Source organism: Heteronotia binoei, chromosome 7, assembly GCF_032191835.1.
Source record: "Heteronotia binoei isolate CCM8104 ecotype False Entrance Well chromosome 7, APGP_CSIRO_Hbin_v1, whole genome shotgun sequence".
In the NCBI taxonomy this organism is placed as follows: Eukaryota; Metazoa; Chordata; class Lepidosauria; order Squamata; family Gekkonidae; genus Heteronotia; species Heteronotia binoei.
Window position 1 is genome coordinate 88,195,730 of NC_083229.1, and position 25,226 is coordinate 88,220,955.

At 41.1% G+C, this 25,226-nt stretch overlaps 1 protein-coding gene across 1 annotated transcript in view; it reads right to left on the reverse strand.

Annotated features, from left to right (window-relative positions):
* The window catches only part of PIEZO2 (piezo type mechanosensitive ion channel component 2), a 399,620-nt gene that overhangs the window by 187,569 nt on the left and 186,825 nt on the right, over positions 1-25,226 (reverse strand). Inside the window, exon 4 of the mRNA XM_060244021.1 lies at positions 21,214-21,256. Coding sequence (XP_060100004.1) covers positions 21,214-21,256 — 43 coding nt within the window. The remainder of the gene's footprint in view (positions 1-21,213; positions 21,257-25,226) is intronic.

Consider the following 25,226-nt stretch of genomic DNA (forward strand, 5'->3'; position numbering starts at 1 on the left):
GCTCTGAACCATGCAAAATTTACAGAGGAGCTGCCCTGACTCACTGAGCCTGAACACCAACATGAAGCCTTGAGGAAGCAGTGGTTTTTGACAGCACATTCTTGCAGCCAGTAGCCAGCACACACATCCTGCTATAATAACTTAGGATCCATGTGTGCACAAAAAAGCTGTGGTGAAACCAAAAATAGTTTTAAAATATTTTACAAAAGAAAAAAACCCTCTCTTTTGCTTTTCTGGAAACAAGCTAGAAAGTATGTGTATGTGTGTGTGTGTGGGGGGGGGGACCTATGCATTTAATTTTCACAAGAACTGGCATTCTCCCAGAATTATAATGAATCTCCAGACTTTTCAAGGGCAGCCCCGTGTAGAAAACCTTGGAGAAATTGGCAGGGTGGACATTATAGCACCACATCCCTTGCTTAGCTCCCCTGCATCTTCAAACTCTGTTAGCCCCTGGCTCAACCCCCAAACCTCCAGGGATTTCCCCTCCTGGAGTTGGCAGCCATGCTTAGCAATCCTAACCCATATTTGGGGCTGGAACTAGTTCTGGCCAGAGGCTGGAACAAGCTGAGCTCCAACAAAGTCAAAACTACTTTTAAAATTCCTATTAGTGAAACACCTGATAATCTATGAATGCAACCTCACAATCACTACAGAAATTAACAGAGACATAATTTTCTCTAGGAACGAATATATACGGGTCTTCCAGAGAGCTGTTAAAATAAGGAGAGGAATATTCTGCATTAGATTAGTGCTAAATGAGGTGATCTAGAGGAATAATGAAATATAAATTATTCTACAATACATATACATTTAATGCAACACTGCAATGTTCTCTTCAGAAGCCTTGCTTCTGTGTCCATTGTATTATACATTCACTGAACTTTTAAAAAAGAAACAATAATCATATTTTTGTATGCCGGTTGTTCTTTCAAAACCTTTCATGAATAAATCATTAAGAACAACAAAAATAAAAAAAGACCGAATAACTACAAGAGGGCTTCCAAATTCAATAAATGATCAGTTCATATTCTCCTGTGGTAACTGTACCCCGGATGTTCCCAGGCTACTGGTGACCACAGATGGAGCATGTACCAAGAAAAACATTGGCAACAGTGAAACAATTCACTGCTCAAACAACACCAGCAATAAAACAGCACGTATCAGATGCTTGTTTCCTCTTGTCCAAGCCTAGATGGCACGCAGAAAAGTTTTAATTAATTTAGTCAAAAAGAAACAAGTTCATGGAATAGCAGGACAAATGTTCCATAGAAATGCTATGTAAATATTTTGTCAAATGTACCACTAGTACATGGACGGTAGTGGTAAAATGTCTATTTATTACACAAGCCTACGAGAACTGCTGCGCTGGAAGCGACTAATTATTCATCTAGTCCAGTGTGGATATATGGCATAAGTACTCATCTAATTCTTTCAAGTTATTTAAACTCATAGCCAAGTCACAAAATTATTCATGGAAAAATATGCATTATTTGCCAGTTATATAAATATTAACAAAACAGTGATAACAAGCTAACACTGATAACAGCCGCCCTGAGCCTGCTTCGGCGGGTGAGGGTGGGATACAAATAAAATTTTACTTTACTTACTTACTCTTGATGTATCATTCTCTTGGTACCATTTTTTGCAGGGTCTGAAGCTTAATCCTGACAAGATGGAAATGCTACTGGTGGGCAAGGGGTCTGGCACAAGATTTAATGGGTCATCCATGCTGTATGGCATTACACTGGGGGTGCTCTTGGTCCCAGGCCTACTGCTGAATAAGCATGTGGCACATGGCAGCTACAGCCAGGAGTGACTTTTTCCAGCTTCAACTGCTTACATCTAGATTAGATTACTGCAATATGTTCTACATGGGACTGCCTTGAAAAGTATTCAGGAAATGCTGGTCATTAGGATCATATTACTCCAGTCTTTGCATATCTATTCTGACTCCCAATTTGGTTATGGGCCCAAATCAACATGTCTTGACCTTCAAAGTGTCATATGGGGTGAGACCAGCATACCTGAAAAACTACCTGCACCCTTATGAACCCACCCAACCATTACAGTCATCTTCAGAGGTCCTGCTTCATATGACTCCACCTTCTGAGATCAGGCACATGACAACCTGGGAGAAGGCCTTCTCAGTTATGGCAAGATTTTGGAATTCTCTCTCCAGGGAGAGTCATCTCCTTCTGATGCCATCTACTGCCTGTGTGTGAATACCTCTTTGATTCAGTTTGGTGTGTGGGCCAGTTTGGTGTAGTGGTTAAGTGTGCGGACTCTTATCTGGGAGAACCGGGTTTGATTCCCCACTCCTCCACTTGCACCTGCTAGCATGGCCTTGGGTCAGCCATAGCTCTGGCAGAGGTTGTCCTTGAAAGGGCAGCTGCTGTGAGAGCCTTCTCCAGCCCCACCCACCTCACAGAGTGTTTGTTGTGGGGGGGAAAGGTGAAGGATATTGTGAGCCGCTCTGAGACTCTTCGGAGTGGAGGGCAGGATATAAATCCAATATCTTCTTCTTCTTCATTTGGAATTCCCTCAGTGTGGTGTAGTGGTTAAGAGCAGCAGACTCTAATCTGGAGAATGGGGGTTGATTCCCCACTCCTCCACATGAAGCCAACTGGGTGACCTTGGGCCAGTCACAGTTCTCTCAAAATTAATTCAGCCTCACCTACCTCACAGGGGTCTGTTGCAGGGAGAGGAAGCGAAGGAGATTGTAAGCCACTTTGAGAATCCTTTGGGTAACTAAGGGCAGGGTATAAAACCAATTTTTCCTCCTCCTCTCCTTTCCTCCTGACCAATGTTTTGTTATTTTTATGTCTTTGTATGTATTTTAGCTCTGGTTTTTATTGTTTTAATGATGCATGGTTTTTGTGGGGGGCTTGGGTTTAAATGGTTTTTAAATGTGATTTTTATTATTGTTTTACCTTATAAGCTGCCTTGGTGGTCTTTGTGAGGGCAGAAAGGTGGGATATATAGTTTTTGTAATATAAATAAATATATCTGCAGCATGCAGAAATGCTTGCAAGTGACATGCAGCCTACTAGGCCCTTAGGGTTGCCAAGTCCAAAACTGGGGACTTTGGGGATGGAGCCAGGAGACTTTGGGGGTGGAGTCAGGAGAAAGATTGTGACAAGTATAATTGAACTCCAAAGGGAGTTCTGGCCATTGCATTTAAGGGATCGTGCACCTTTCAAATGCCTTTCCTCCACTGGAAATAATGAAGGGTAGGAGCACCTTCTTTTGGGGCTCATAGAATTGGACCCCTCAGTCCAATCTTTTTGAAACTTTGAGGGTCTTTGAGGAGAGGTGTTGGATGCTATGCTCCATATTTGGTGCCTCTACCTCAAAAAGCAGCCCCTCCCCCAGAGCCCCAGATACCCGTAGATCAATTCTCCATTATTCCCTATGGGAATTGTTCTCCATACGGAATAATGAGTGCCCAGCAGACATTTCCCCCCCTTGCTTTCTGATGACAATGAAGCAAGGGGAGGGTCTCCAAATTGGGGGATCCCCTGCCGCAACCTGGGGATTGTGCAACCCACACAGAGAATCATGGCAAATTTCCTGCTACAAGCCCCCCCCCCCCCCGAGTATACCAACTCCAGGTTGGAAAATTCCTGGAGATTTGTAAGTTCTTGGAGAATTGGCTACATCAGGGGTGTGTGGCCTAATATGTAAAGGAGTTCCTGCTACAAAAAAAGCCCTGTATGGAACACTCACTGTGTTACATTTCTTCCACTCCTTTACCATCAAAAGGCACCAGTTACAAGCCATATGATGTCTAACATAAGTAGACACAGCACTACTGGAAGAGATGCAATGCTTACACAAATGAAGAGTTTGTTTTACCCAGAGGGTTAAAAAAGTGTCTTCAAAGGCCTGCTCCTACAAGTAGGGTATTGTAATGAAAGACAGGCTGGCAAAGAAACAAAGTTGTGGGCTATTTTGCAACATCCACAAGCATGGTGACATGCGAAGCTTAAGTGACACACATTGTATGCTAAGATTTTAGTCCTTAGACATGCTTGTACCATTTTTGTAAGAACTCTTCTTTATGAGTTCTCCCCTAGGTGAGGAGGGCGGGGTATAAATAAATAAAGTTTATTATTATGTCATCTAAAATGATGCATTGTAAATCTGGACTATTAAACTACAATTTCTCAAGAGTGAACATTTTGATGTCACTTGGAATTGATCTACTATGCTTGAACTACTAATGACAAAAATATTAACTAGCTTAAGCAGAGGACAAAAAAATGTCTTGACTGATGTACATATTATACAAATATCAATTTCTGTGTATTTTTTAAAATTCCTATGTTAAAAACTATATTCCAAAAGCAAATAAGAACATAAGAACATAAGAAAAGCCATGTTAGATCAGGCCAATGGCCCATCCAGTCCAACATTCTGTGTCACACAGCGGCCAAATATATATATATATATATATACACACACACATACACACTGTGGCTAATAGCCACTGATGGACCTCTGCTCCATATTTTTATCTAACCCCCTCTTGAAGGTGGCCATGCTTGTGGCCGCCACCACCTCCTGTGGCAGTGAATTCCACATGTTAATCACCCTTTGGGTGAAGAAGTACTTCCTTTTATCCGTTTTAACCTGTCTGCTCAGCAATTTCATCGAATGCCCACGAGTTCTCGTATTGTGAGAAAGGGAGAAAAGTACTTCTTTCTCTACTTTCTCCATCCCATGCATTATCTTGTAAATCTCTATCATGTCACCCCTCAGTCGACGTTTCTCCAAGCTAAAGAGCCCTAAGCGTTTCAACCTTTCTTCATAGGGAAGGTGTTCCAGCCCTTTAATCATTCTAGTTGCCCTTTTCTGAACTTTCTCCAATGCTATAATATCCTTTTTGAGGTGCGGCGACCAGAACTCCAAATGAGACCGCACCATCGATTTATACTGGGGCATTATGATACTGGCTGATTTGTTTTCAATTCCCTTCCTAATAATTCCCAGCATAGCATTGGCCTTTTTTATTGCAAACGCACACTGTCTTGACATTTTCAGTGAATTATCTACCACGACCCCAAGATCTCTCTCTTGGTCAGTCTCTGCCAGTTCACACCCCATCAACTTGTATTTGTAGCTGGGATTCTTGGCCCCAATGTGCATTACTTTGCACTTGGCCACATTGAACCGCATCTGCCACGTTGACGCCCACTCACCCAGCCTCAACAGATCCCTTTGGAGTTCCTCACAATCCTCTCTGGTTCTCACCACCCTGAACAATTTAGTGTCATCCGCAAATTTGGCCACTTCACTGCTCACTCCCAACTCTAAATCATTTATGAACAAGTTAAAGAGCATGGGACCCAGTACCGAGCCCTGCGGCACCCCACTGCTTACCGTCCTCCACTGCGAAGACTGCCCATTTATACTCACTCTCTGCTTCCTATTACTCAGCCAGTTTTTGATCCACAAGAGGACCTGTCCTTTTACTCCATGACTCTCAAGCTTTCTAAGGAGTCTTTGATGAGGAACTTTATCAAAAGCTTTCTGGAAGTTGAAATCTTGAAAGTTCAGCTATTCCCTTCCTAGCCTGAAGAAATCAACTTGTAAGACCACAAGGTTTCCTTTTGTACCAGCAGAGACCTGTTTTAAGATGGTATGACATACTATGTTGCCTTCTCTTGCTGCCAAACACTTGACTGTCAGAGTGGGTGTGGGCACTCTATCTATCTTGGCAATCAGGTAGTAGTGGTACTTATCATATGCTTCCTTTCGGTGACTGGAGAAAAATAAAAGCAAGCCAAAACACTTCCAAGGCCCAGCAGTTATTTTGGCACTTGAAAAGGTGTGGGAGGTATAAGAATACCTTGCCCCATGACACTGCAGTCCCAACCATTGCAGCATTTTGAATTGCCCATTTTAGACTTTAAAATGGTGGCAGTCCTGTGGCAGACATGAAGATGTGATCATGTCTAGTTTGGTACTGGTACTGAAGGCGATAGATATTAATCATGATTAGTAGCCACTGATATCCCATCGTCCATGAATTTGTTTACTCCCCTTTTAAAGTCTTCCTAGTTGGCAGTCACAGCCATATCCTGTGGCAGTGAGTTCTACAGATTAACGATCATCTTCACTTACCTCTCCTTCATTCTAACAATCATGCATAAACCAACAAATAGTACTTTCCATTGACCAGTCCCAGTAAAAGCGAGTCCGGTGTCTTTCCCTGATCAAGACGCTTTGTTCAAGTGGGAATGTGACAAAGAAACAGTGATCAAACATATAATGATGGCATGGACAGCTAATTCACACCAGACTGTTTCCATGCTAGGACAAGGTGCATGAGAGCAGATATTGGGGTACGTGAATCCATGTGATATACTTTCTGTTACTACCAGCAATGTAAACTGGCCCACAAGATCGTGATGGTGCAACATCTCCCTATGCATCCTTCCATTCTTACACAGAAAAAGATGAGCAGGAGTTTGCACAAAGTATGTAGAAGTATGGTCCAAAATAATAGGTTGTAGGTAGGAAACCACATCCTGTGTCATTAAAACTGGAGAAAGAGCAAAAGATTTTATAGGGATTCTGTTGACCTTCCTGTTTATATTTATGTAATCCACTTGACATAAATATTATGTCCCATCCTTCCTCTAAATATGGCCATCTTCTGTATACCCACTTCACATGCAGTTATCTCAGGATGGTGCAGCATATGCAACAGTGAATAATCTCATGACTCATCCATATACAAATTTGCCAGTGTAGCACTAAATCAGTAGAACATCTTGATCAAAACAAGCAGAAATCAAAGTGTGCGGCATATGCAATGATCCTATTTAACCTAAACTGTGAAATTCTACATATTGTATAGCTGTTAGGAAGAAGACTTCATACCAGTTATGTGCTCAGACCATATAGTGCATTATGCGACTGGTGGCATACACCTGATGTGCAAAAACTGCCTCACCCAATTTTTTACTTCATTAGCATTCATAGGTATTTTTGGGCAGTTCATTTATGGTTGATACCAATGGGCATATGGGAAGCTTAATGAGTTAGCAAGCCATAGTTAAATAGTAAACAAACATAATGGTAGATGCCAAAAACCTGCTATAATGAGATAATGACTTTCTTCTATTATAACGCCATTTCTGTAGCTACTGTTCTTAGTAAGTTTTGTCAGTAAAATTAGAAAACTATTAGTAGATTCTTTGCATTGTCACAGAATGCATTTAAGGGCCAGAGAAGTGTTTGCTTCATGTTCAACTTCATTCTGCAGGCAACAAATCAGTCCTAACAACAGCTCCTTGCCTGATCTCTGCAGAGGAGTGTGGGAAATGGAGAAGAATTTGCATGCTGCTGCCAAACTTTATGTTGTCCTGTCAGGAATATGCTTATTTATGATAAATACAGACACACAGTTAAACATTAATATTATTGCTAATTTCCCCTTAGCATTTGCCTCAGAATTGTAGAGCTTCCTGGTACCTGAAATTCAGCAAACACTTTTTCTATGTAAGATGTTATATGTTTTAAAAATCTTACATATTTCAAAATATACTTTATATAAGATTTTAGTAAAAGGTGGTTTTTGGAAGACTGACAAGGTTTTTAGCATTTAGTAGTATACAATTGCTTTTCATACGGTGCATTTTCTCCAAATGTACAGAGGTTATACTGAAGCAAGCCCATTGCTATGGTGAGGCTCCTTGGGGCCCATCAGACAATTTACTGCTAAGACTACCTGACTTCCCATTGGGGAAGGAACAAGAGAGTTCAAGGGGTAGCTGAAGTAGTACAAGACTGTTCTTTTAAATGATGCCACATCAAATTATATACTATTGTTCAGCAAAAATAGGCATTATTTGGGCAACTCATAATGCCATCAGTACCACCAGCAAAGGTATTAAAATCTTTTGGCTTAATTATGACAGGAAGGCATTAAACAGGCACTTCTCATTGAATACATATTCATAGAGAATTTTAACTGTAAGCTATTCAGTTCTGTCCAGTCCCTACCCTCACTGAATCCCTTTTCTTACCTTCCTGACTCTAAGTCCCAACCCATGTGCTGATCTTGCACACCACTCCTCATGATACTCCTAATTCCTGGCTCAGACTCATCCATTCCACCGTTCCTCTTCCATCATAAAATAACTAGGGATATATTATAAGGATGTGAACCACATCCCTTTATTTCTGCAATCTCAGTGTGTGTGTAACCTACACTTTGGTAAACCAAGGAGCCTTAACTGTTTACTTAGTTCTATGTTAAAATGTGAACTAGAGGCCTGGGGCTGGTGGTCATTTTCTTTGCCCCTTCACAACATCTGGCAGATGTCAAAAACTCACCTCTACTACTGTATATTATGCAGTACTTCTATGAATATCAATAAATATTCTGACAACTTCTTGGTTTTGTCTGAACTATGGATTAAAAACATAAGAACATAAGAGAAACCATGTTGGATCAGGCCAATGGCCCATCCAGTCCAACACTCTGTGTCACACAATGGCCACACACACAAAAAAAAAACCCATCAGGAGTTCTAGAAGTGGGGCTAGAAGCCCTTCCACTGTGCCCCCCCCCCACAAGCACCAAGAATATAGAGCATCACTTGACCCAGACAGAGAGTTCCAACAATACGCTGTGGCTAATAGCCACTGATGGACCTCTGCTCCATATGCTTATCCATCGCCGTCTTGAAGCTGTCTATGCTTATAGCCACCACCACCTCCTGTGGCAGTGAATTCCACATGTTAATCACTCTTTGGTTGAAGAAGTACTTCCTTTTATCAGTTCTAACCTGACTGCTCAGCAATTTCATGGAATGTCCACGAGTTCTTGTATTGTGAGAAAGGGAGAAAAGTACTTCTTTCTCTCTACCTTTTCTATTCCATGCATAATCTTGTAAACCTCTATCATGTCACCCCACAGTCGATGTTTCTCCAAGCTAAAGAGCCCCAAGCATTTTAACCTTTCTTCATAGGGAAAGTATTCCAAACCTTTAATCATTCTAGTTGCCCTTTTCTGCACTTTTTCCAATGCTATATCTTTTTTGAGGTGCGGTGACCAGAATTGTACACAGCACTCCAAATGAGGCCGCACCATTGATTTATACAGGGGCATTATGATACCTGCTGATTTGTTTTCAGTTCCCTTCCTAATAATTGCCAGCATGGCATTGACCCTTTTTATTGCAATCACACACTGTCTTGACATTTTCAGTAAGTTATCTACCATGACCCCATGACCCCTTCCTAATAATTGCCAGCATGGCATTGACCCTTTTTATTGCAATCACACACTGTCTTGACATTTTCAGTAAGTTATCTACCATGACCCCAAGATCTCTCTCTTGGCCAGTCTCTGCCAGTTCACACCCCATCAACTTGTATTTATAGCTAGGATTTTTGGCCCCAATGTGAATTACTTTATACTTAGCCACACTGAACCTCATCTGCCATGTTGATGCCCACTCACCCAGCCTCAACAGATGCCTTTGGAGTGCCTCACAATCCTCTCTGGTTCTCACCATCCTGAACAATTTAGTGTCATCTGCAACCTTAGCCACTTCACTGCTTACTCCCAACTCCAAATCATTAATGAACAAGACTATTATTATTAATGCTGTATTAATTACAGCATTATTATTAATGCTGTAGTTCTGTGGCTCTGATTTCCTGCTGTCTCTACTCTTGCTGTTGGATGGTTTGCCTTGCCTATTTGTCAACTCCTGTCCAACTCCAGCTCTTTCAACTTGTCAATAGCCACCTGTTCTTCAACAGGATGGAACCAGATTCTGCTTTCTACTGTGTTTCCCCAAATTACAACGAGATCACATACACATGCTTTCTACTACTGAGAATGTTTTAGGATACTAAAGTAACTGGAAAATTAAAAGACAAAAGCAACATGCAACAGACCAAAACCATAAAAATAAAATATTTTGTTAATTTTTACACCTATAGCCTGACTTTTATTTCACTAGGAATTCTCAAGACAGGTCATCATGCTATGAAACACAATAATCTTTAAGTTTAACCACTGGACATTCACAGGCTGACATGCTAAAGGTATCAAGAGAATAGTCTGGCAGGATTTCTTAGGGAGGGAATTCTACAAAGAAGGCTCCACTATAGAAGATACCCTTGATGCTTTCCTTTTTGTATAAGTAGATATTTAAATCAGTATTTAAGTATAAATGGATATTTCACTCAGCAATTTAATGGGAAGCAGGAAGCTACGTGGCATATTCTTATAGCCTATACAGCAGGGATGTCAAACATAAGGCCCGTGGGATTGAACTGGCCTATCCAAGGCTCTTACCCATCCCACAAGTATCTTGTGTGAAGGAGGGAAGGCACGAGGCTGCTTGAGGCAGGCTGAGCAAGTGCACATGGTGAGGTGTGTGTGTGTGGTCAAAGCTGTAAAGCAGAAAGGAAATGGCTAGGGGGTGGGGCTAAGAGGCTAAATTAAAATAGTGGGGGGGGGGGAAATGGCAGTGAAGGAAGAGAAATAGGAGATGTGGTTCCCTCCCCTACCTCCTCTGACTGCTGCTCAGAGAGGATGGAGATGCCACTTCATGGAAGTGTGGAGCCAAGCAGCCAGCACTACCATCACTGTACCAACTGACTTCACTTTTTTTTTTAATGGTGACTGTGTGAGGGAGTGGTGAGAGGTGGCAAGGGCAGATGCACAGAGTGGCACTTAGCTGACAAAGGACCAGGGCCAGCAGGGAAGAGAGGAGGGGAAGGGACAGCTCTTGGATTGGGAGGCAACCGGGCTGTTGTGCGCATGCTGCTCTGAGCAGAGAAGACCTCCTGGCCTCAGTAATTAGTGGAGGAGTGAAGGGGGAAAAGGAAGCAATGCTATGGTTGCCATATGTACTGTGATTAATACTGAGGCATTAACATTGTCACATTGGTGATTTAATAGTCTGTACCAGAAAAATATAAAATATATAAAACAGACATTTTGAGATTAGCATATCCTACATTCACATGGGGAGTTCATTGTTTATACTTGTGAATTGTCTGAACAGTTACAGAGCCAGGAGGCAGAGTGAGTGTTGGGGCAGATGGGGAATGGTGACTTCCCTCCTCCCCCCTGTTCTCAACCAGTAAGGGAAAAAGGGTCAGGGGAGGTAAAAAAATGCCCCTGAAGATTTCAGAAGCAGCCTCTCCATCAAACCTTCCCTCAACACCGCTGCTTCTGAATCCATGTTCTTGCGGTAGTATCAATAATCCTCCAAGCCAAACACAAGCAGAGATTCATGGCATAAATGCAAGTCACAATGAGATAATTCCAAATTATGATACCACAACAAAGTCTCCCATCACAATTTTCTAAACTCCATGAAATTGCACATGTAAGAGATTTTTAAAAGAATGATGACTACTCCATTGCATTACAATTATCTTACTTGTACTGTCTCAAAAAACAATCAATAAATGTAAGAGCTTCATCTAAATCTCTCAAACCCAGATACATTCTATTTAATTGAAAGGCTCTTAATGCTATTTCCTGGATATGGAGTTGCTTTGCTCAAGCTCCAACATTTTTAAAATGAACCTCATGTAGAGAAGCACGCTAGACCCACTTACATAAGGGTTCAGACAACTTCACTGTCAGTCTTACTGATTTCCAAAGGTGGAAATTAAAAAAACAACAAGAAGAATTACAGAATAAATTAACAACAACATTATGCTGACAAGCCTAGTTGTGGCTGACAAGCTGGTCCCATGAGGACTGCGTGGCAGTGGGACATTTCCCACAGCCCAGGTGTGTGGGGGGGGGGGTAGGAGTGGGAGGATTATCAGAATGGAAGTGATGCACTGTTACTGCTGGGAGAATGGTCTCAGCCACCCAACCACGGGATTCAAAGTCTGGCAGCTGAAAGATAATGGGGGCGGGGGAGGAGCAACAGGCTGAGGTCAACAGTTGCATTGGAGATGGTAAGGCTCCAGAAGCTGAGAAAGATGCTGAGACAAGGGAGGGTCACAGAAGCCAGCCAAGTGTGGGAGGCAGGAGGCTGGAAGAGTCCTGAGACCTGCCAGCATAGCCAATTGCAGACTGGTAAGAAAACATGAGAGGAGAAGAGACTGAGCCAGAGGAGATGCAGCTGGGCAGCAACCAAACTCCATTCATGAAGAACCCAGGGAAATAACCTGCAAGGGAGGGGGGTGGAATAAGGAAAGGAAACTCTCACTTTGGAAGGCTCAGAGGAGCAGAAGTAGGTACAGGGCTAAGCACTGAATGAACTGTTCAGGTGCACAGGTGTAATGTAGGTGGCCACGGAAGATCCTGGAAGAGCAGCCCTTATACACAACTATAAAGGGTCCTTGGTCTGAAGCCACAGCAAGGAGTAACACTAATATATTAATAAAGCTATATTTCCTGAACATTGTAATCTCTTGGATTTACATTTCTTTCTCTTATTGAGTCACTTTAAACTGACCTTGTGAGGTACAAGTGTCTTCTCCCTTACACACTGTTTCTTAAGCTTCAATTATTATCTGAGTCCATTAAAAAGAGCAATGGTTCTACCTACAAATATTTAGGAACAACTGTAAAATCCCACCACAGTGGACTTTGTCATTGAATTAGGGTCCTCATTGCACTGCTCATCAGATTAAATCCAGCTCTTTTGACCTGCAATGAATATTGAGTAGTTTTAGGCAGGTTTGCAAGTTTTTTTTTTTTAAACATTTTTATTCAAGTGCTACTAGCATGCTTTTGCAATACCATGATTTACAATTCATGGGCAGCACTCCCTCTAAACTGATTTAGTGTGAACTAGCTCAGTTTTTTAGCATCTGACTCACACATTTTTGTTTTAGCTCAAGAAATATGGCCCCAGAGCAAACTAATTTATCCAGTAACTCACAACATTAATGACAGTAGCTCACCAAACAGAATTTTTGCTCACAAGACTCCACAGCTTAGAGGGAGCATTGATCATGGGGAATGTACATTCAGGACATTCTTCTAATATTGTCTATTGTTCTACTACATCTCTAGTGATATGATCTTAATATCAAATTAGAAAGTCACTGAATTCATAGTAGCAAATTCTGTGTTTCAAAACAATGTTTCAAGAGGTCCGCTAAGTGTGAAAACATGTACCTGAGATCATTTGTGGTAGATGCTGAAGGAACTTCAGAAAAATATAGTGCTGCTTGTACAACAATCCCTAAATCAAAGGTTCACAACAGTACACATTCAATGCATTTTAAAGAAATCCAGGGGAGGGGAGAGAATGGCTTGAAAAAGTTTGTCAACATAAGTAGAAGGTGGCTGGAAAGAATCCTCGGTCTCTAATTTGGACAGGGCTTTTCTATCTGTCTGTTTATCTAATCTATTCATCCATCCGTCCACCCATCCATCCATCTTAAATAATTTTACCTCATGGTGACGCGCTTTAAAAATCATAGCCAGTATTCCCAAATCAGTTAACAGCTTAGTTTGGAATCAACAGGCTGTAGTTTCTGTTACTAAAACTATTTGATCCCGCTACTTTATTCTGACCTAAGAGTGGCAGCTCCAAAACAAAGACATTTCAAGGGTAAATTACAACATGAGATTAGGGAATTTGAATTCATTTACAAATCCAGAACAATGGGCTGAATAGGAATACAGGATTTTTATCTCACTACTTATGTTAATTTTCTGCCTCCAGGAATTTCCTCTCCGCTTGGTATGGTATGGTTGATGTTGAGTGTTCAATGATGGTGTTGCTAGGATCTACATAAGAGCAAAGTTGGCAGGCCTACAACCCATGCTGGATAGTGACACTTCCCTCACACAGGCATGGGCAGGGCTGACCTTTTCTTGCTTACCCGCTAACCTAAAACAACTGCTCATCCACAATGATAAACTACTTAACAGTAACAGGGACTCTGGTACCAATGCCTGCAACAAACCAAGATGCCAACTTTGCTCAAACAGGGTACTCATTTCAACAAAAAAATCAATGGACATAAGTATGGCATCCGAAACTACAACATTCAAAAACCACCGAGAGGGGGGGCATTTTAAGCTTCCAGGACATTCAGTTGCTCACCTAAAAGTAGCAGTTATCTTACAAAGGGAGATTAGAGAGACTGCTGAATTACAACTGAAAATGAAGCTCAAGACAATGCATCCACCTGAACCTAGGTTTCCTGTCTAATTTCCAATGCCGATTTCTCCATGCCTACTACCTCCCAGCACATCAGCCTAATCCAAGCATATTATCTGTTGTCATTTGTCTACTAATGTCATTTGACATCTGAAATCACTCCATTTTCCAATATATAGGACAGATGGACTCACATTCTAGCTGTATCTGAAGAAGTCAGCAGTGACTCACAAAAGCTCATGCCTAACAATGAGAGCTTTGACACTCAAAAGCTTATACCCTGACATTCTTCTTGGTCTCTTAAAGTGCTCCTGGACTCAAATCTAACTGCTAGTTTTAAGTTATTCTGCAAAATAGATGCTTCTGTAAGTACTACATTAATCACAAGGCATGTAAACATATATAGGAAGGAAAGACTATATTTTTATAGGAAACCTGACATTTCCTTCAAAGCATGTGCTTAGAACAAAGGGTATACAAAGTATAGTCCTTAATGAGAATAATTTCCAATGAGAAAGCATGGCCTTTTGCTGATTCCATTAAAAGTCTGTGTCTTAACCAAGATCCCCACTTTCAGTCTAAGACCATGAGACAGTGTGCCCCGTTCTTGAAGGAAACAGCCAACAATGCAAACCCTTCCCTCTCCACAAGCTACTATTTTACTTAGAGACTGACCAACTGGTATATTTTCTCTACCTTCAAAATATTTCCTTTCAGGTGACACATTCATGCCTCAATGACTATAGGTTCTTTATTTAGCAATATACTGGAAATATTTGTGTGTGGAGGATTTTGTTTCATTACAAAGGATTGGCCGCAACAATTAATCTAAATCAATAAATTATACATGCAAAGATCTAGTGCATGGTAGTAACATGCACTAGAAAACTGAAAACTGCAATGGTGACATTCTAAATTAAACCTTATTAACAGGTTTATTCTTTTTATTTATTTTTAACAATATCTGATAACAATATAAGAAGATGATGATGATGATGATATTGGATTTATATCCTGCCCTATACTCTGAATCTCAGAGTCTCAGAGCTGTCACAAGCTCCTTTACCTCCCCCCCACCCCACAACAGACACCCTGTGAGGTGGGTGGGGCTGAGAGAGTTCTTGCAGCAGCTGCCCTTTCAAGGACAACTCCTACAAGAGCTATGGCTGACCCAAGGCCATTCCAGCAACTGCAAGTGGAGGCGCGGGAAATCAAACCCGGTTCTTCCAGATAAGAGTCCACACACTTAATCACTACACCAAACTGGCTCTTTGAAGAAGAAACTATGTAAACTTAAAAAAAAATTAAGAAATGAAACATTATTTCTTTGTGGTAAAATATACCACATGTGCAAAAATGGGGGGGTGGGGGAGGAGGTTGAGCTGCCAAGAAGTTAAAAGTCAACAAAAACAGTACACTTGGTAGTATTAAGTAGAAGTGAGCCAAAATTGTTTTTGGAAACTTTTTGTGTTCTTTAAAATATACCACTTCTCCAACAATGGGCTTTTCCATACAAGGTTTCTCCCTTCTATCCTGGCCCCATGCTGCTTTGCTTCTTCTCAATTTCCACACACTTTTTTGTGCCTTTAGAGGTTCCCCTCCCCCCCCCGACTGAAATGCCCTTTTCTTTATATCTCCACAAGGGAATGTGCTACAAACTTACTTTTAAAAAAAATGAAAGCTGGAAATTCAGAGAATCTATTAAACTTACTGTTACAATACTCCAGCAATGTATCCATATTTTAGTGGGGTTTTTTAAAAGAAAGGTGTTGTAATGACACCAATGACATAACTAATGACAATAGCGCCCTCTCTTGAAAATCATCATTACTGAAGGCACTTAGAAGGTTGCTAAAACAGTTTAATTTCTACTGTAGGACTAATTTACTAAACATAAACTACATTGTTTTCAGTAGAAAGATCCAGTGGAAGAATAATGGATTGGAATCTACTAGATCAGGTGACTACTTTCAAGTTTCTAGGGTTAGCTTCCTGTTCACCTATGTAGAGACATCTGTCTATATATATAAACTGGTTACTTCCATTTCAATGCATCTGAAATACAAAGCTTGTACCTTGAATAAAACTTTGTTGGTCTTAAAGGTGATACTGGACTCTAACTTTGTTCTACTGTTTCAGACCAACATGGCTGCCCAGGTGGATCTGCACTCTGTATAGACCATGTATATAGTTTACTTGCAATTCTAAGACCTTCTTCCATGGGTGCTTTGCCTGGTGGCAGGAAAATTACATGTATCCACATGGAATGTGTAAGTTTTCCCCTGAAGGACAAAAGCAGATCCAATAGGATGTGCATGATTTAATTTAAGAGAGCAGCACAATAGTCCCAATTCTCCCCCACCACCACCATGCACTGATTTTACATTTTAAAAAACCTGATAATGATGGTGATGATCTTCCCCTAACTAGCAAATGTATTCTACTTATAGAATCATAGAGTTGGAAGGAACCTCCAGGGTGATCTAGTCCAACCCCCTGCACAATGCAGGAAACCCACAAATAGCCACCCCAAATTCACAGGATCTTCATCGCTGTCAGATGGCCATCTAGCCTCTGTTCTCAGACAACTATTATTTTAAACTATGAAAAGTTTTAAAGATGTTTTTAGAGTATGGGAGCTACAGGTAAATGTTTCTAACTTTTAGAACAGTATGCTTTTCAAAGATCACAGATTCTTGAAACACTTTCTGTGTAGATAATAGTCCAATTCTGATTAATAACAATTACAATAGTACAAAGACTTGTTCATTTCTGGATTGAAGCAGTTATACCGAAAACTGAAGACTAAATGAGGAAGCTAGAGAAAATTCTTTACCGTGCCATTTTGTAATTGGTTCCAGAGGATTGAACCTAAACCATTTTGAACTTTATTCTGCCTGAACAAAATAAATATTCTCTTCTGAAGAGTTCACACACAGAAAGCAGATGTAGAATGCCACCATTAATCTTTCTGAAAATTATGTTTTATTTGCATTAATCCAATTAATCCAAATCCCTCTAAATGTTGGAAGCAGGGAGGAATGGTGGGTGTCTAAAAACTTGCAAAGAAAGGTTAGCAGTCAAAAAGGCAGGCCATTTCATATAATAGATGAAAATCACATCCACTCAATAGGATTGTTGTTCTGAAGATAAAAATGAAGGACAGAGAAAACCATGTTGGTTGTCCCAAGCTCCCTGGAGGAAGAGAGAGATAAAAGTACACTAAAATAAACATAAACTTCCCCTATCACTGTGTACTAGGGATGGGCACAAACTCATAAACGAACCCCAATTTGTTTATGGTTTAGAGGCTCTCTCCTCACTTAAGAAGAAGAAGATATTGGATTTATATCCCGCCCTCCACTCAGAGTGGCTCACAATCTCCTTTATCTTCTCCCACAACAGACACCCTGTGAGGTAGGTGGGGCTGAGAGGACTCTCACAGCAGCTGCCCTTTTAAGGACAATCTCTGCCAGAGCTATGGCTGATCCAAGGCCATTCCAGCAGCTGCAAGTGGAGGAATGGAGAATCAAACCCGGTTCTCCCAGATAAGAATATGTGCACTTAACCACTACACCAAACTGGCTCTAACAGTTATTAGAGTTATTAGAAAGTAGGGGGGGGGGGGGAGTTTGAATGTCCGCTGGGCATACTGGTCCCCCCATAGAGTATAACAGAAAATTGATCAGGATACCTGGGGCTCTGGGGAAACTGTTTTCTGAAGTATAGGCACCAAATTTTCAGCACCTGGATACTCAGGACTTGGATACTCAGGAAATTATAAGCAGTTTTTTTAAGGTTCTAAGAAAAGGATTTTTTTACCTTTCTTCTGAGCATTCTCCACTATTTCTTGGTACCTCTCCTCATTCTCCCCCCCCTCCTCCAAGTTTCAAAACTACCAGACTAGGAAGTCCAATTCTATGAGTCCCAAAAGAAGGTGCCCCATCCTCCATTATTTTCAATGGAGGGAAGGCATTAAAAAGGAGTGTGGTCCCATTAAATCTGATGGCCTTGTCACAACCTTGCTTCTGGCTCCACTCCCACAGACCACAGATATTTCCTGAATCAGACCTGGCAACCCTATTTCATCCTCATTTAATAGCTCCAGTAGGCCACAGAAATGGCATAACCCCCAATTAGACTCAGAGATTAATTTAATTGATGAGGTAGGTGGGGCTGAGAGGGCTCTTACAGCAGCTGCCCTTTCAAGGACAACTCCTATGAGAGCTATGGCTGTCCCAAGGCCATTCCAGCAGTTGAAAGTGGAGGATTGAGGAATCAAACCTGGTTCTCCCAGATAAAAATCCGTGCACCTAACCACTATACCAAACTGCCTTGTTGTAAGCAGCTCAGGGCTCTTCAGCAGATTATTCAGCAGGATACTGTCACCCCTCAAATCTGGAACGTTTTCCTGATCTTCTCTGTTTAAGACATGGCTATTGCCTGAAACCTCAAAGCTAGCTCTTCCTTCCCATAGCTCATGTAGCATTTAGTTACCTCATGTCAAACCTATCCTATCCTCTATTTGATTTTACAGTGCCATGTTGCATTTTTTAATCTGCATTTAAACCTTGGAGATCAGCCAAGGCACAGATCCTGGCAATCCTCTCCAGAACATGATGATCCTCACAATATACTAGTGCTCCACTACAGCCTTCCAAGAACTTCTGGGTAATAATATTTTAAACTTAAACAAAAGTGCCAAACAATTTGGGCCCAAAATACCTTATGGACTACTAAATTAATAATTCCTTGGTATGGAACATGAACCTCAATGGCTCTTAGTACGTTGCTTTAATACAAAGTAAAGCTTTGCAAACTCTGAATTCTCAAACTCAGATTTTAATTCATGCTTAAGAAGAACATCCTACCATTCACTTGCCTACTGCTGCACTAATGGCAGAGAGAGGGAGGGAGGGCGAGAGAGAGAGAGAGAGATCAGTCTTCTTCTCCCACATTGCAACTTCTGGCCAAAGTGGTGATTTCAACAGGATTGCCCTTGGCAGAAGGAGAGGGAAGAAAATATTTTTCTTTACATGCCTACCTGAATACTGTTACAATTGTGTTAAGGAAAAAGAGAGTCCAGGAAATGTAGCCCCCGCCATGCCTAATCATCCATAGCAGCATTCAAGGTACCAGAGGAAAGGCAAGGACAAGAGAGAAAAAGATAAAAACTTTCTTCCCTCCCTCCACCAAGGCCATCTCTGGAGCCTCCGGAAAGGGGATGGGAGAGATTTTCTTCATTATCTTCATTAGTGAAACAGCAGCCATCAGTGGTAAGAGGCTTTGAGACAGAGTTGCCAAGTCCTACATTTGACTTGATGGGGAATTTCTGTCATGTGTGCAAAGTGCATGCAATGTAATGACGTTACCCAGAAGTGATGTCGTCACACTGGGGGGACGTTTTAGGATTTGGGTAAAAACTCTATAGTACCATAGAGCTTTTACCCAAATGATAGCATGTCTCCGGTGCAATGACATCATTTCCAGGTGATGTCATTGGGTTGGGCATGTTGCATGCTGATAGAGCTCTTTGGGGATGGGGATCCCCCTGCTGACCAGCTCCATGGTTGGGGGCACCCAAACTGAGGGAACCCTTGTCCCCAGTGGGAGCTTGGCAGCCCTACTTTGACAGCTTATGGGAGGAGACCTGTATACTCAGGAAATCATAAGCAGCTTTAAGGTTCTAAAAAAGGATTTTTCCCCTTTCTCCACTGTTTCTTGTAATTGCCAATTTGAGTCCAGGAAAGTTTGCCCTTCAGTGGGTAATACAACCCATTCTAATGCCCCATTAGAGTTTCTGGATGACAGAAAAAGCAGTTTTGATCTCTCTGTGGCAAATTAAAGCAGGAAGAGAATTTGAAATAAGTTCCATGATTCCATGTATATTAGTCACACAGTGACTCTGAAACAGCCTCCACAGATTAAACATCACCAAACACTCCTGTCACCTTCAACACAATAAGTTTCAATAATTTCACAGTCAGTTGTGAGTTATCAGGTGTTGACTGATCAAGTAAGTTAAATACATATGTAAGATCAGCCTTGCCATTTTCCAGCTTTGCAACACACTTTTATCAGAGGAGTTTATGAAAGGCTTCTGGAAACAATATAGGTTCTTCAGGGTTTTTTTTTTAAATAATAGCTTGGAAATGAAAGAATATGCCTCATTTTTCTTTTAATACATTTTAAAGTATTTTTTCCTCCTAAAGCTTCATGTATCTGCCCTCACAGAAGTCTGAATTCATTGAACATATTTATCTACTTGGGGCTGCCCTTTCGATTGACCAAGAAACTTCAGCTAGTCCATAATAGAGTAACATATGCTCTTACTGGGATGCCTTTAAGAGCTCATACATGATTCAACTAGTGTCCCAATAGCTTCTGTGGCATCCAGTTGAATACTGGATCAAGTTCAAGATTATTGTATTAATCTTTAAAGTCCTGTGAGGTCTGGGACCAACATATCTGTAGGATGACCTCTCTCATTATGTCCCAGCCAAAGCCTTTTTGGCTCTGGGTCCAGCCTGGTGGAACACTCTCCCTAGTGGTCCTGTGGGACTCGTTGTAATTTTGCAGGGCTTGCAAAACAGAGATGTTTCACCAGGCCTATGATTGAGGCAGTGAAGTCTAATTAGACTGACCTCCCCTACCCTGCTTTGCACCATTCTTTTTTGTGCTACTGTTTGTGGCTTTTTGCCCACTTGCCCAGTATCTGGTAGTTTCATCTTTGGTGGTTTCATGGGAGCACTTGGTAACTTGTGTGATTGCTATTTTGTGAGTTCTATCATATGATGTTCTAATAGTTTTAAATTTGTTGTATATATTTATTGTTGTAGCCTACCTGAGCCCTGCTGCACAGGGGAGGGCGAGAATAAAATATTTATAACCCACTACTCCATGTAAATATTTGCAAGGATCCTTATATGTGAATACTGTTTAAATACCCAATTAATATATTACTAAATGTCCAAAGCCAAAGAGTTCAAATTAAACATGAGCTGTGTACTTGCTAATTTTTAATGTTTATTCTCACTCTCAGTCCATGCATAGGAGTGGATCCACGCACAAGGGGTCAATATTTTACACTTACCTTTCAAAACCAATCTGCCGTAGTGTTTTTTCCCATGTCAAACCTACAAAAAACAAAGACACTAATTAAAACTTGTTTCTTCTATTAACCTATCAATCTTTTAATGAGAGGCTATTTAGACTCAGTAAACATAAAAGTCCAGTGATATGAAAATTAAAGCACTGAAACGTCTCCTGTAGTTTAGTGATACAACTTCCCCCCATCATGTGTGACAAGGAGCTCCCATTGTGTTAATCTAGTTGTCAAATGCTTAATCTAAGAGCCACAGCAATAGCTCCTGCTTGCTGATACTGGGTATTTCATATTACCAGGCAGCATAAGAAAGAACACAACAGTAATTCTCACAGTGCTGCGGCAAGAGGAGCAGTGGATTTGCTTGGAGGAGGCTGAAGCCTTATCAATTACCCCAGCGAGGGATTGTTTCAAAAACTCACTTAGTTGTCAAATAATTCCCATTGGTTTTCTGTGTTTCTTCTTCGTAGCTTTAAGCACAGGGTACCGATGCACAGAGTCACTAGCTCAGTTTAGTAGAAATAATTGCACTATAACCCTTCTAACTCATCCCCAAATGATGTATCACTTTGCTATTATGGCTGCATTTGGTCATCACAGTATACATCTATTTGTTTAAACTACAGTTTGTTGTATACAGGTTAATCTGCTAAACATACATAAATTTACAATAGCTCTGTAATATCAAGCACCTTAATCCCCCCCTCATGGGATAACAAGAATATAGAAGACCTAGTCCAGTTTACAGGTGTTCATGATTTCCCTGCAACTACCACCCTTATCTCTTTCAAATCTGGAGTCAAGAATGTGGTAATTGGTTAATCATGGGAACATGTGCTCAGTTGTTTAACTAGGTGGGAGGGGAGAATTAGGAACAGCCATCATCTTTTGGAAAGTTCCAACAAAGAAAAGCCTTAATTGGACCTGAGAGACCACCTGATGCCAGAGGGCAAGAAGCTATAAGGGTATAGGTCAAACTAGTGTGCTTAGATATGTTATGCTTCATCATCACGGACTGCAATGTATGGTTAACTTTTACCAGGGATGGACAAACTTGATTAATATAAGAGCCACACAGAATAGACATCAGATGTTTGAGAGCCACAAGACATGAACATCAGATGTCTGAGAGCAGGCAGGCAAGCAGGCAGGAAGGAATAGATGGAGGGAGAGCTAGAAAAAGCAACTTTAACTTTAAATGCATTCTCCAAGCTGCCAGCTGGCTTAGAGAAGTGATTTAAAGAGACAAATGCCTTCTCCATTTGATGGGGGGGGGGGCTTTGAGAGCCACACAATATGTGTAAGAGCCACATGTGGCTCCTGAGTCAGTTTGGCCACCTCTGACTTTTACACTACTGTGAATTTTATGCTGCAAGAGACTGGCTGTCTAATACTAAAGTAATCATTAGATAGAAAAGTCTGCTTCTTTGTTTTCTTGTTGCTAAGCCATAAAGACTGTACTGCATAGTCAATTCTTTTATTGATTTAATAAACTTTTATATATTTTTACAAGGTCAGGTTTTCTTATGTTTATGCAACCTTGAGGACCCACAAGTCTGGGAAGTTGTACAGGACTTCTACACAGGTGACTAAAAGTAATAACTCAGGGGGGTCCCGGTTCAAAAATACCAGTTAGTTTACTGTTGGTCACTTACACAGACAGAATACTGAGCCATGATAACTGTTGGTGTATAGATGCAGGTGAGTAGCCATGTGGGTCTGAAGCAACAGAACAAAGTTTTATTCTGGGTATAAGTTTTCATGTACACAAACACTTATTCAGATCAGAAGTGTGCATACACACAAAAGCAGAAGTTTGAGTACAGTAGCACCTTTAAGACCAACAAAGTTTCATTCTGGGTATAAACTTTTGTGTGTATGCATGCATCTTCAGATCAGAATAGGGTTGCCAGGTCCGACCCAGGAAATATCCCAGGACTTTGAGGGTGGAGTCAAGAGTAAGGTTGTAACAAGCATGACTGAACTCCAAAGGGAGTTTTGGCTATTGAATTTAAAGGGATCACAGTCCTTTTAAATGTCTTCCCTCCAATGGATATAATGAAGGATTAGGGAACCTTCTTTTGAGGCTCATAGAATTGGAACCCTGGTCCAATCTTATTGAAACTGGGGGGAGGGGGTTTGAGGAGAGGCACTATATGCTATGCTGAAAATCTGCTGCCTCAACCTCAAAAAATAACACATACACCCTGAGCCCCGGATTCCCACAGATCAATTCTCCATTAAACCCCTCTGGGAACCAGTCTCTATAAGGTATAATGGAATTCCCAGTGGACATCCCCCCCACTTTTTGATAACTCTGAAGTGGGGAGAAGGTCTCCAGACCAGGGGATCCCCTGCCCACAACTGGGGATTGGCAATCCTAGAAGTGTGCATGAACAAAAGCCACTTCCATTCATGCCAGGGCACTGCTGGTTATCTGTATTTCTAAAACATATGAACATGAACATATGAAGCTGCCTTATACTGAATCAGACCCTCGGTCCATCAAAGTCAGTATTGTCTACTCAGACTGGCAGTGGCTCTTCAGGGTCTCAAGCTGAGGTTTTTCACGCCTACTTGCCTGGACCCTTTTTAGTTGGAGATGCTGGGGATTGAACCTGGGACCTTCTGCTTACCAAGCAGATGCTCTACCACTGAGCCACCGTCCTTTCCCGGTGGCTACTATGGTCAAGAGTAGAAAGTAAGATTCTGGCAGACAAAAGATGAAGTGGAAGTGAAATTTTTAGGACTGAGTAGTGAGAACAAGACAATATTCCATTTATTTATTAAAACATACTTTATTAATACACTAGGGAACCTCCGCTTTCAAGGCTAGAGTGCATCTGGCAGGTTTATTTCTTTACACAAAAATGGATTTTGCATCAGGAGTTAGAAATTACAAGAGCCCCAGTTCCCTTTCCATAATTCAAACTTTGCAGCTCATAAACCACTGGTAAATTTATAATGGAGGAGTTCACTTTGGAATCCTTATACTTCTGGGATGACTTCAGAACTATTTTAATAGAAAGGAAAAGGTCTTTGAACCTACAGAAGCCAGATTCGCTGAGCAGAGAGGCTATGCATTTGAAACCCAGATAAAGAAACTCTGACTCAAGGAGTCACAATTATCACAAGGGTGGCCCACTGTTTTATAAAGAAAAGTTTACCAGATGTGCAAAAAGCATATTTTATGGAGCACAGATCAGAAAATGAGACACGTTTTGCTATAGGCCTTTTGGCATCTTCTTGTAGTACAACAATAAGAGAGAATCTTCACCATGGCTGCTGATTTCCAGATCACAGAAGCATATCGAGTAATTGGACAAATAAAAGGCAGTGATGAATACAATCACTTCAGCATAAGCTGCCTCTATAAATAAACAGCATGCCAAAGAGATGAGGATACATGCAGAACAAAAAGGACAATCTTATTCCAGTTTCTACTGCTTTGTGCCATAATTGAAACATGCCATCCCTAAATTTTGGAAAATCTACAAACAGCACTACAGAAGCTTCATATCCTCCTTTGGCAGTGGTCCAAAGGAGGGACCATTTGGAAGTAATATCCACTGAAATCATTAAGATTTACTTCCAAATGAATGCATTTGTTGAGGTGTCTGTTCTAGTCTTTAAACAGCCTACAAACAATCCAACAGAGGTTATTCAGACTTTGTGGCTTGTATTTCCATCCATATTACGCTTCATTCTATTTACACTTCAGTTTAACTGTTCAATACAATTCAAAAGACCTGAACAAATTTAAGAATGCTTAAAGCCATTGTTTCAAGGAACTTAAGTATGCTAGACTCAATATTGGATTTTGGCCATGAACAACAGAGGTCAACAATATTTTATTCAGAATCTGGAAAGAAAAAGTCCCCTGTGCAAGCACCAGTCGTTTCCGTTTCTGGGGTGACGTTGCTTTCACGTTTTCTTGGCAGACTTTTTACGGGGTGGTTTGCCACTGCCTTCCCCAGTCTTTACATTCCCCCCCCCCCCCA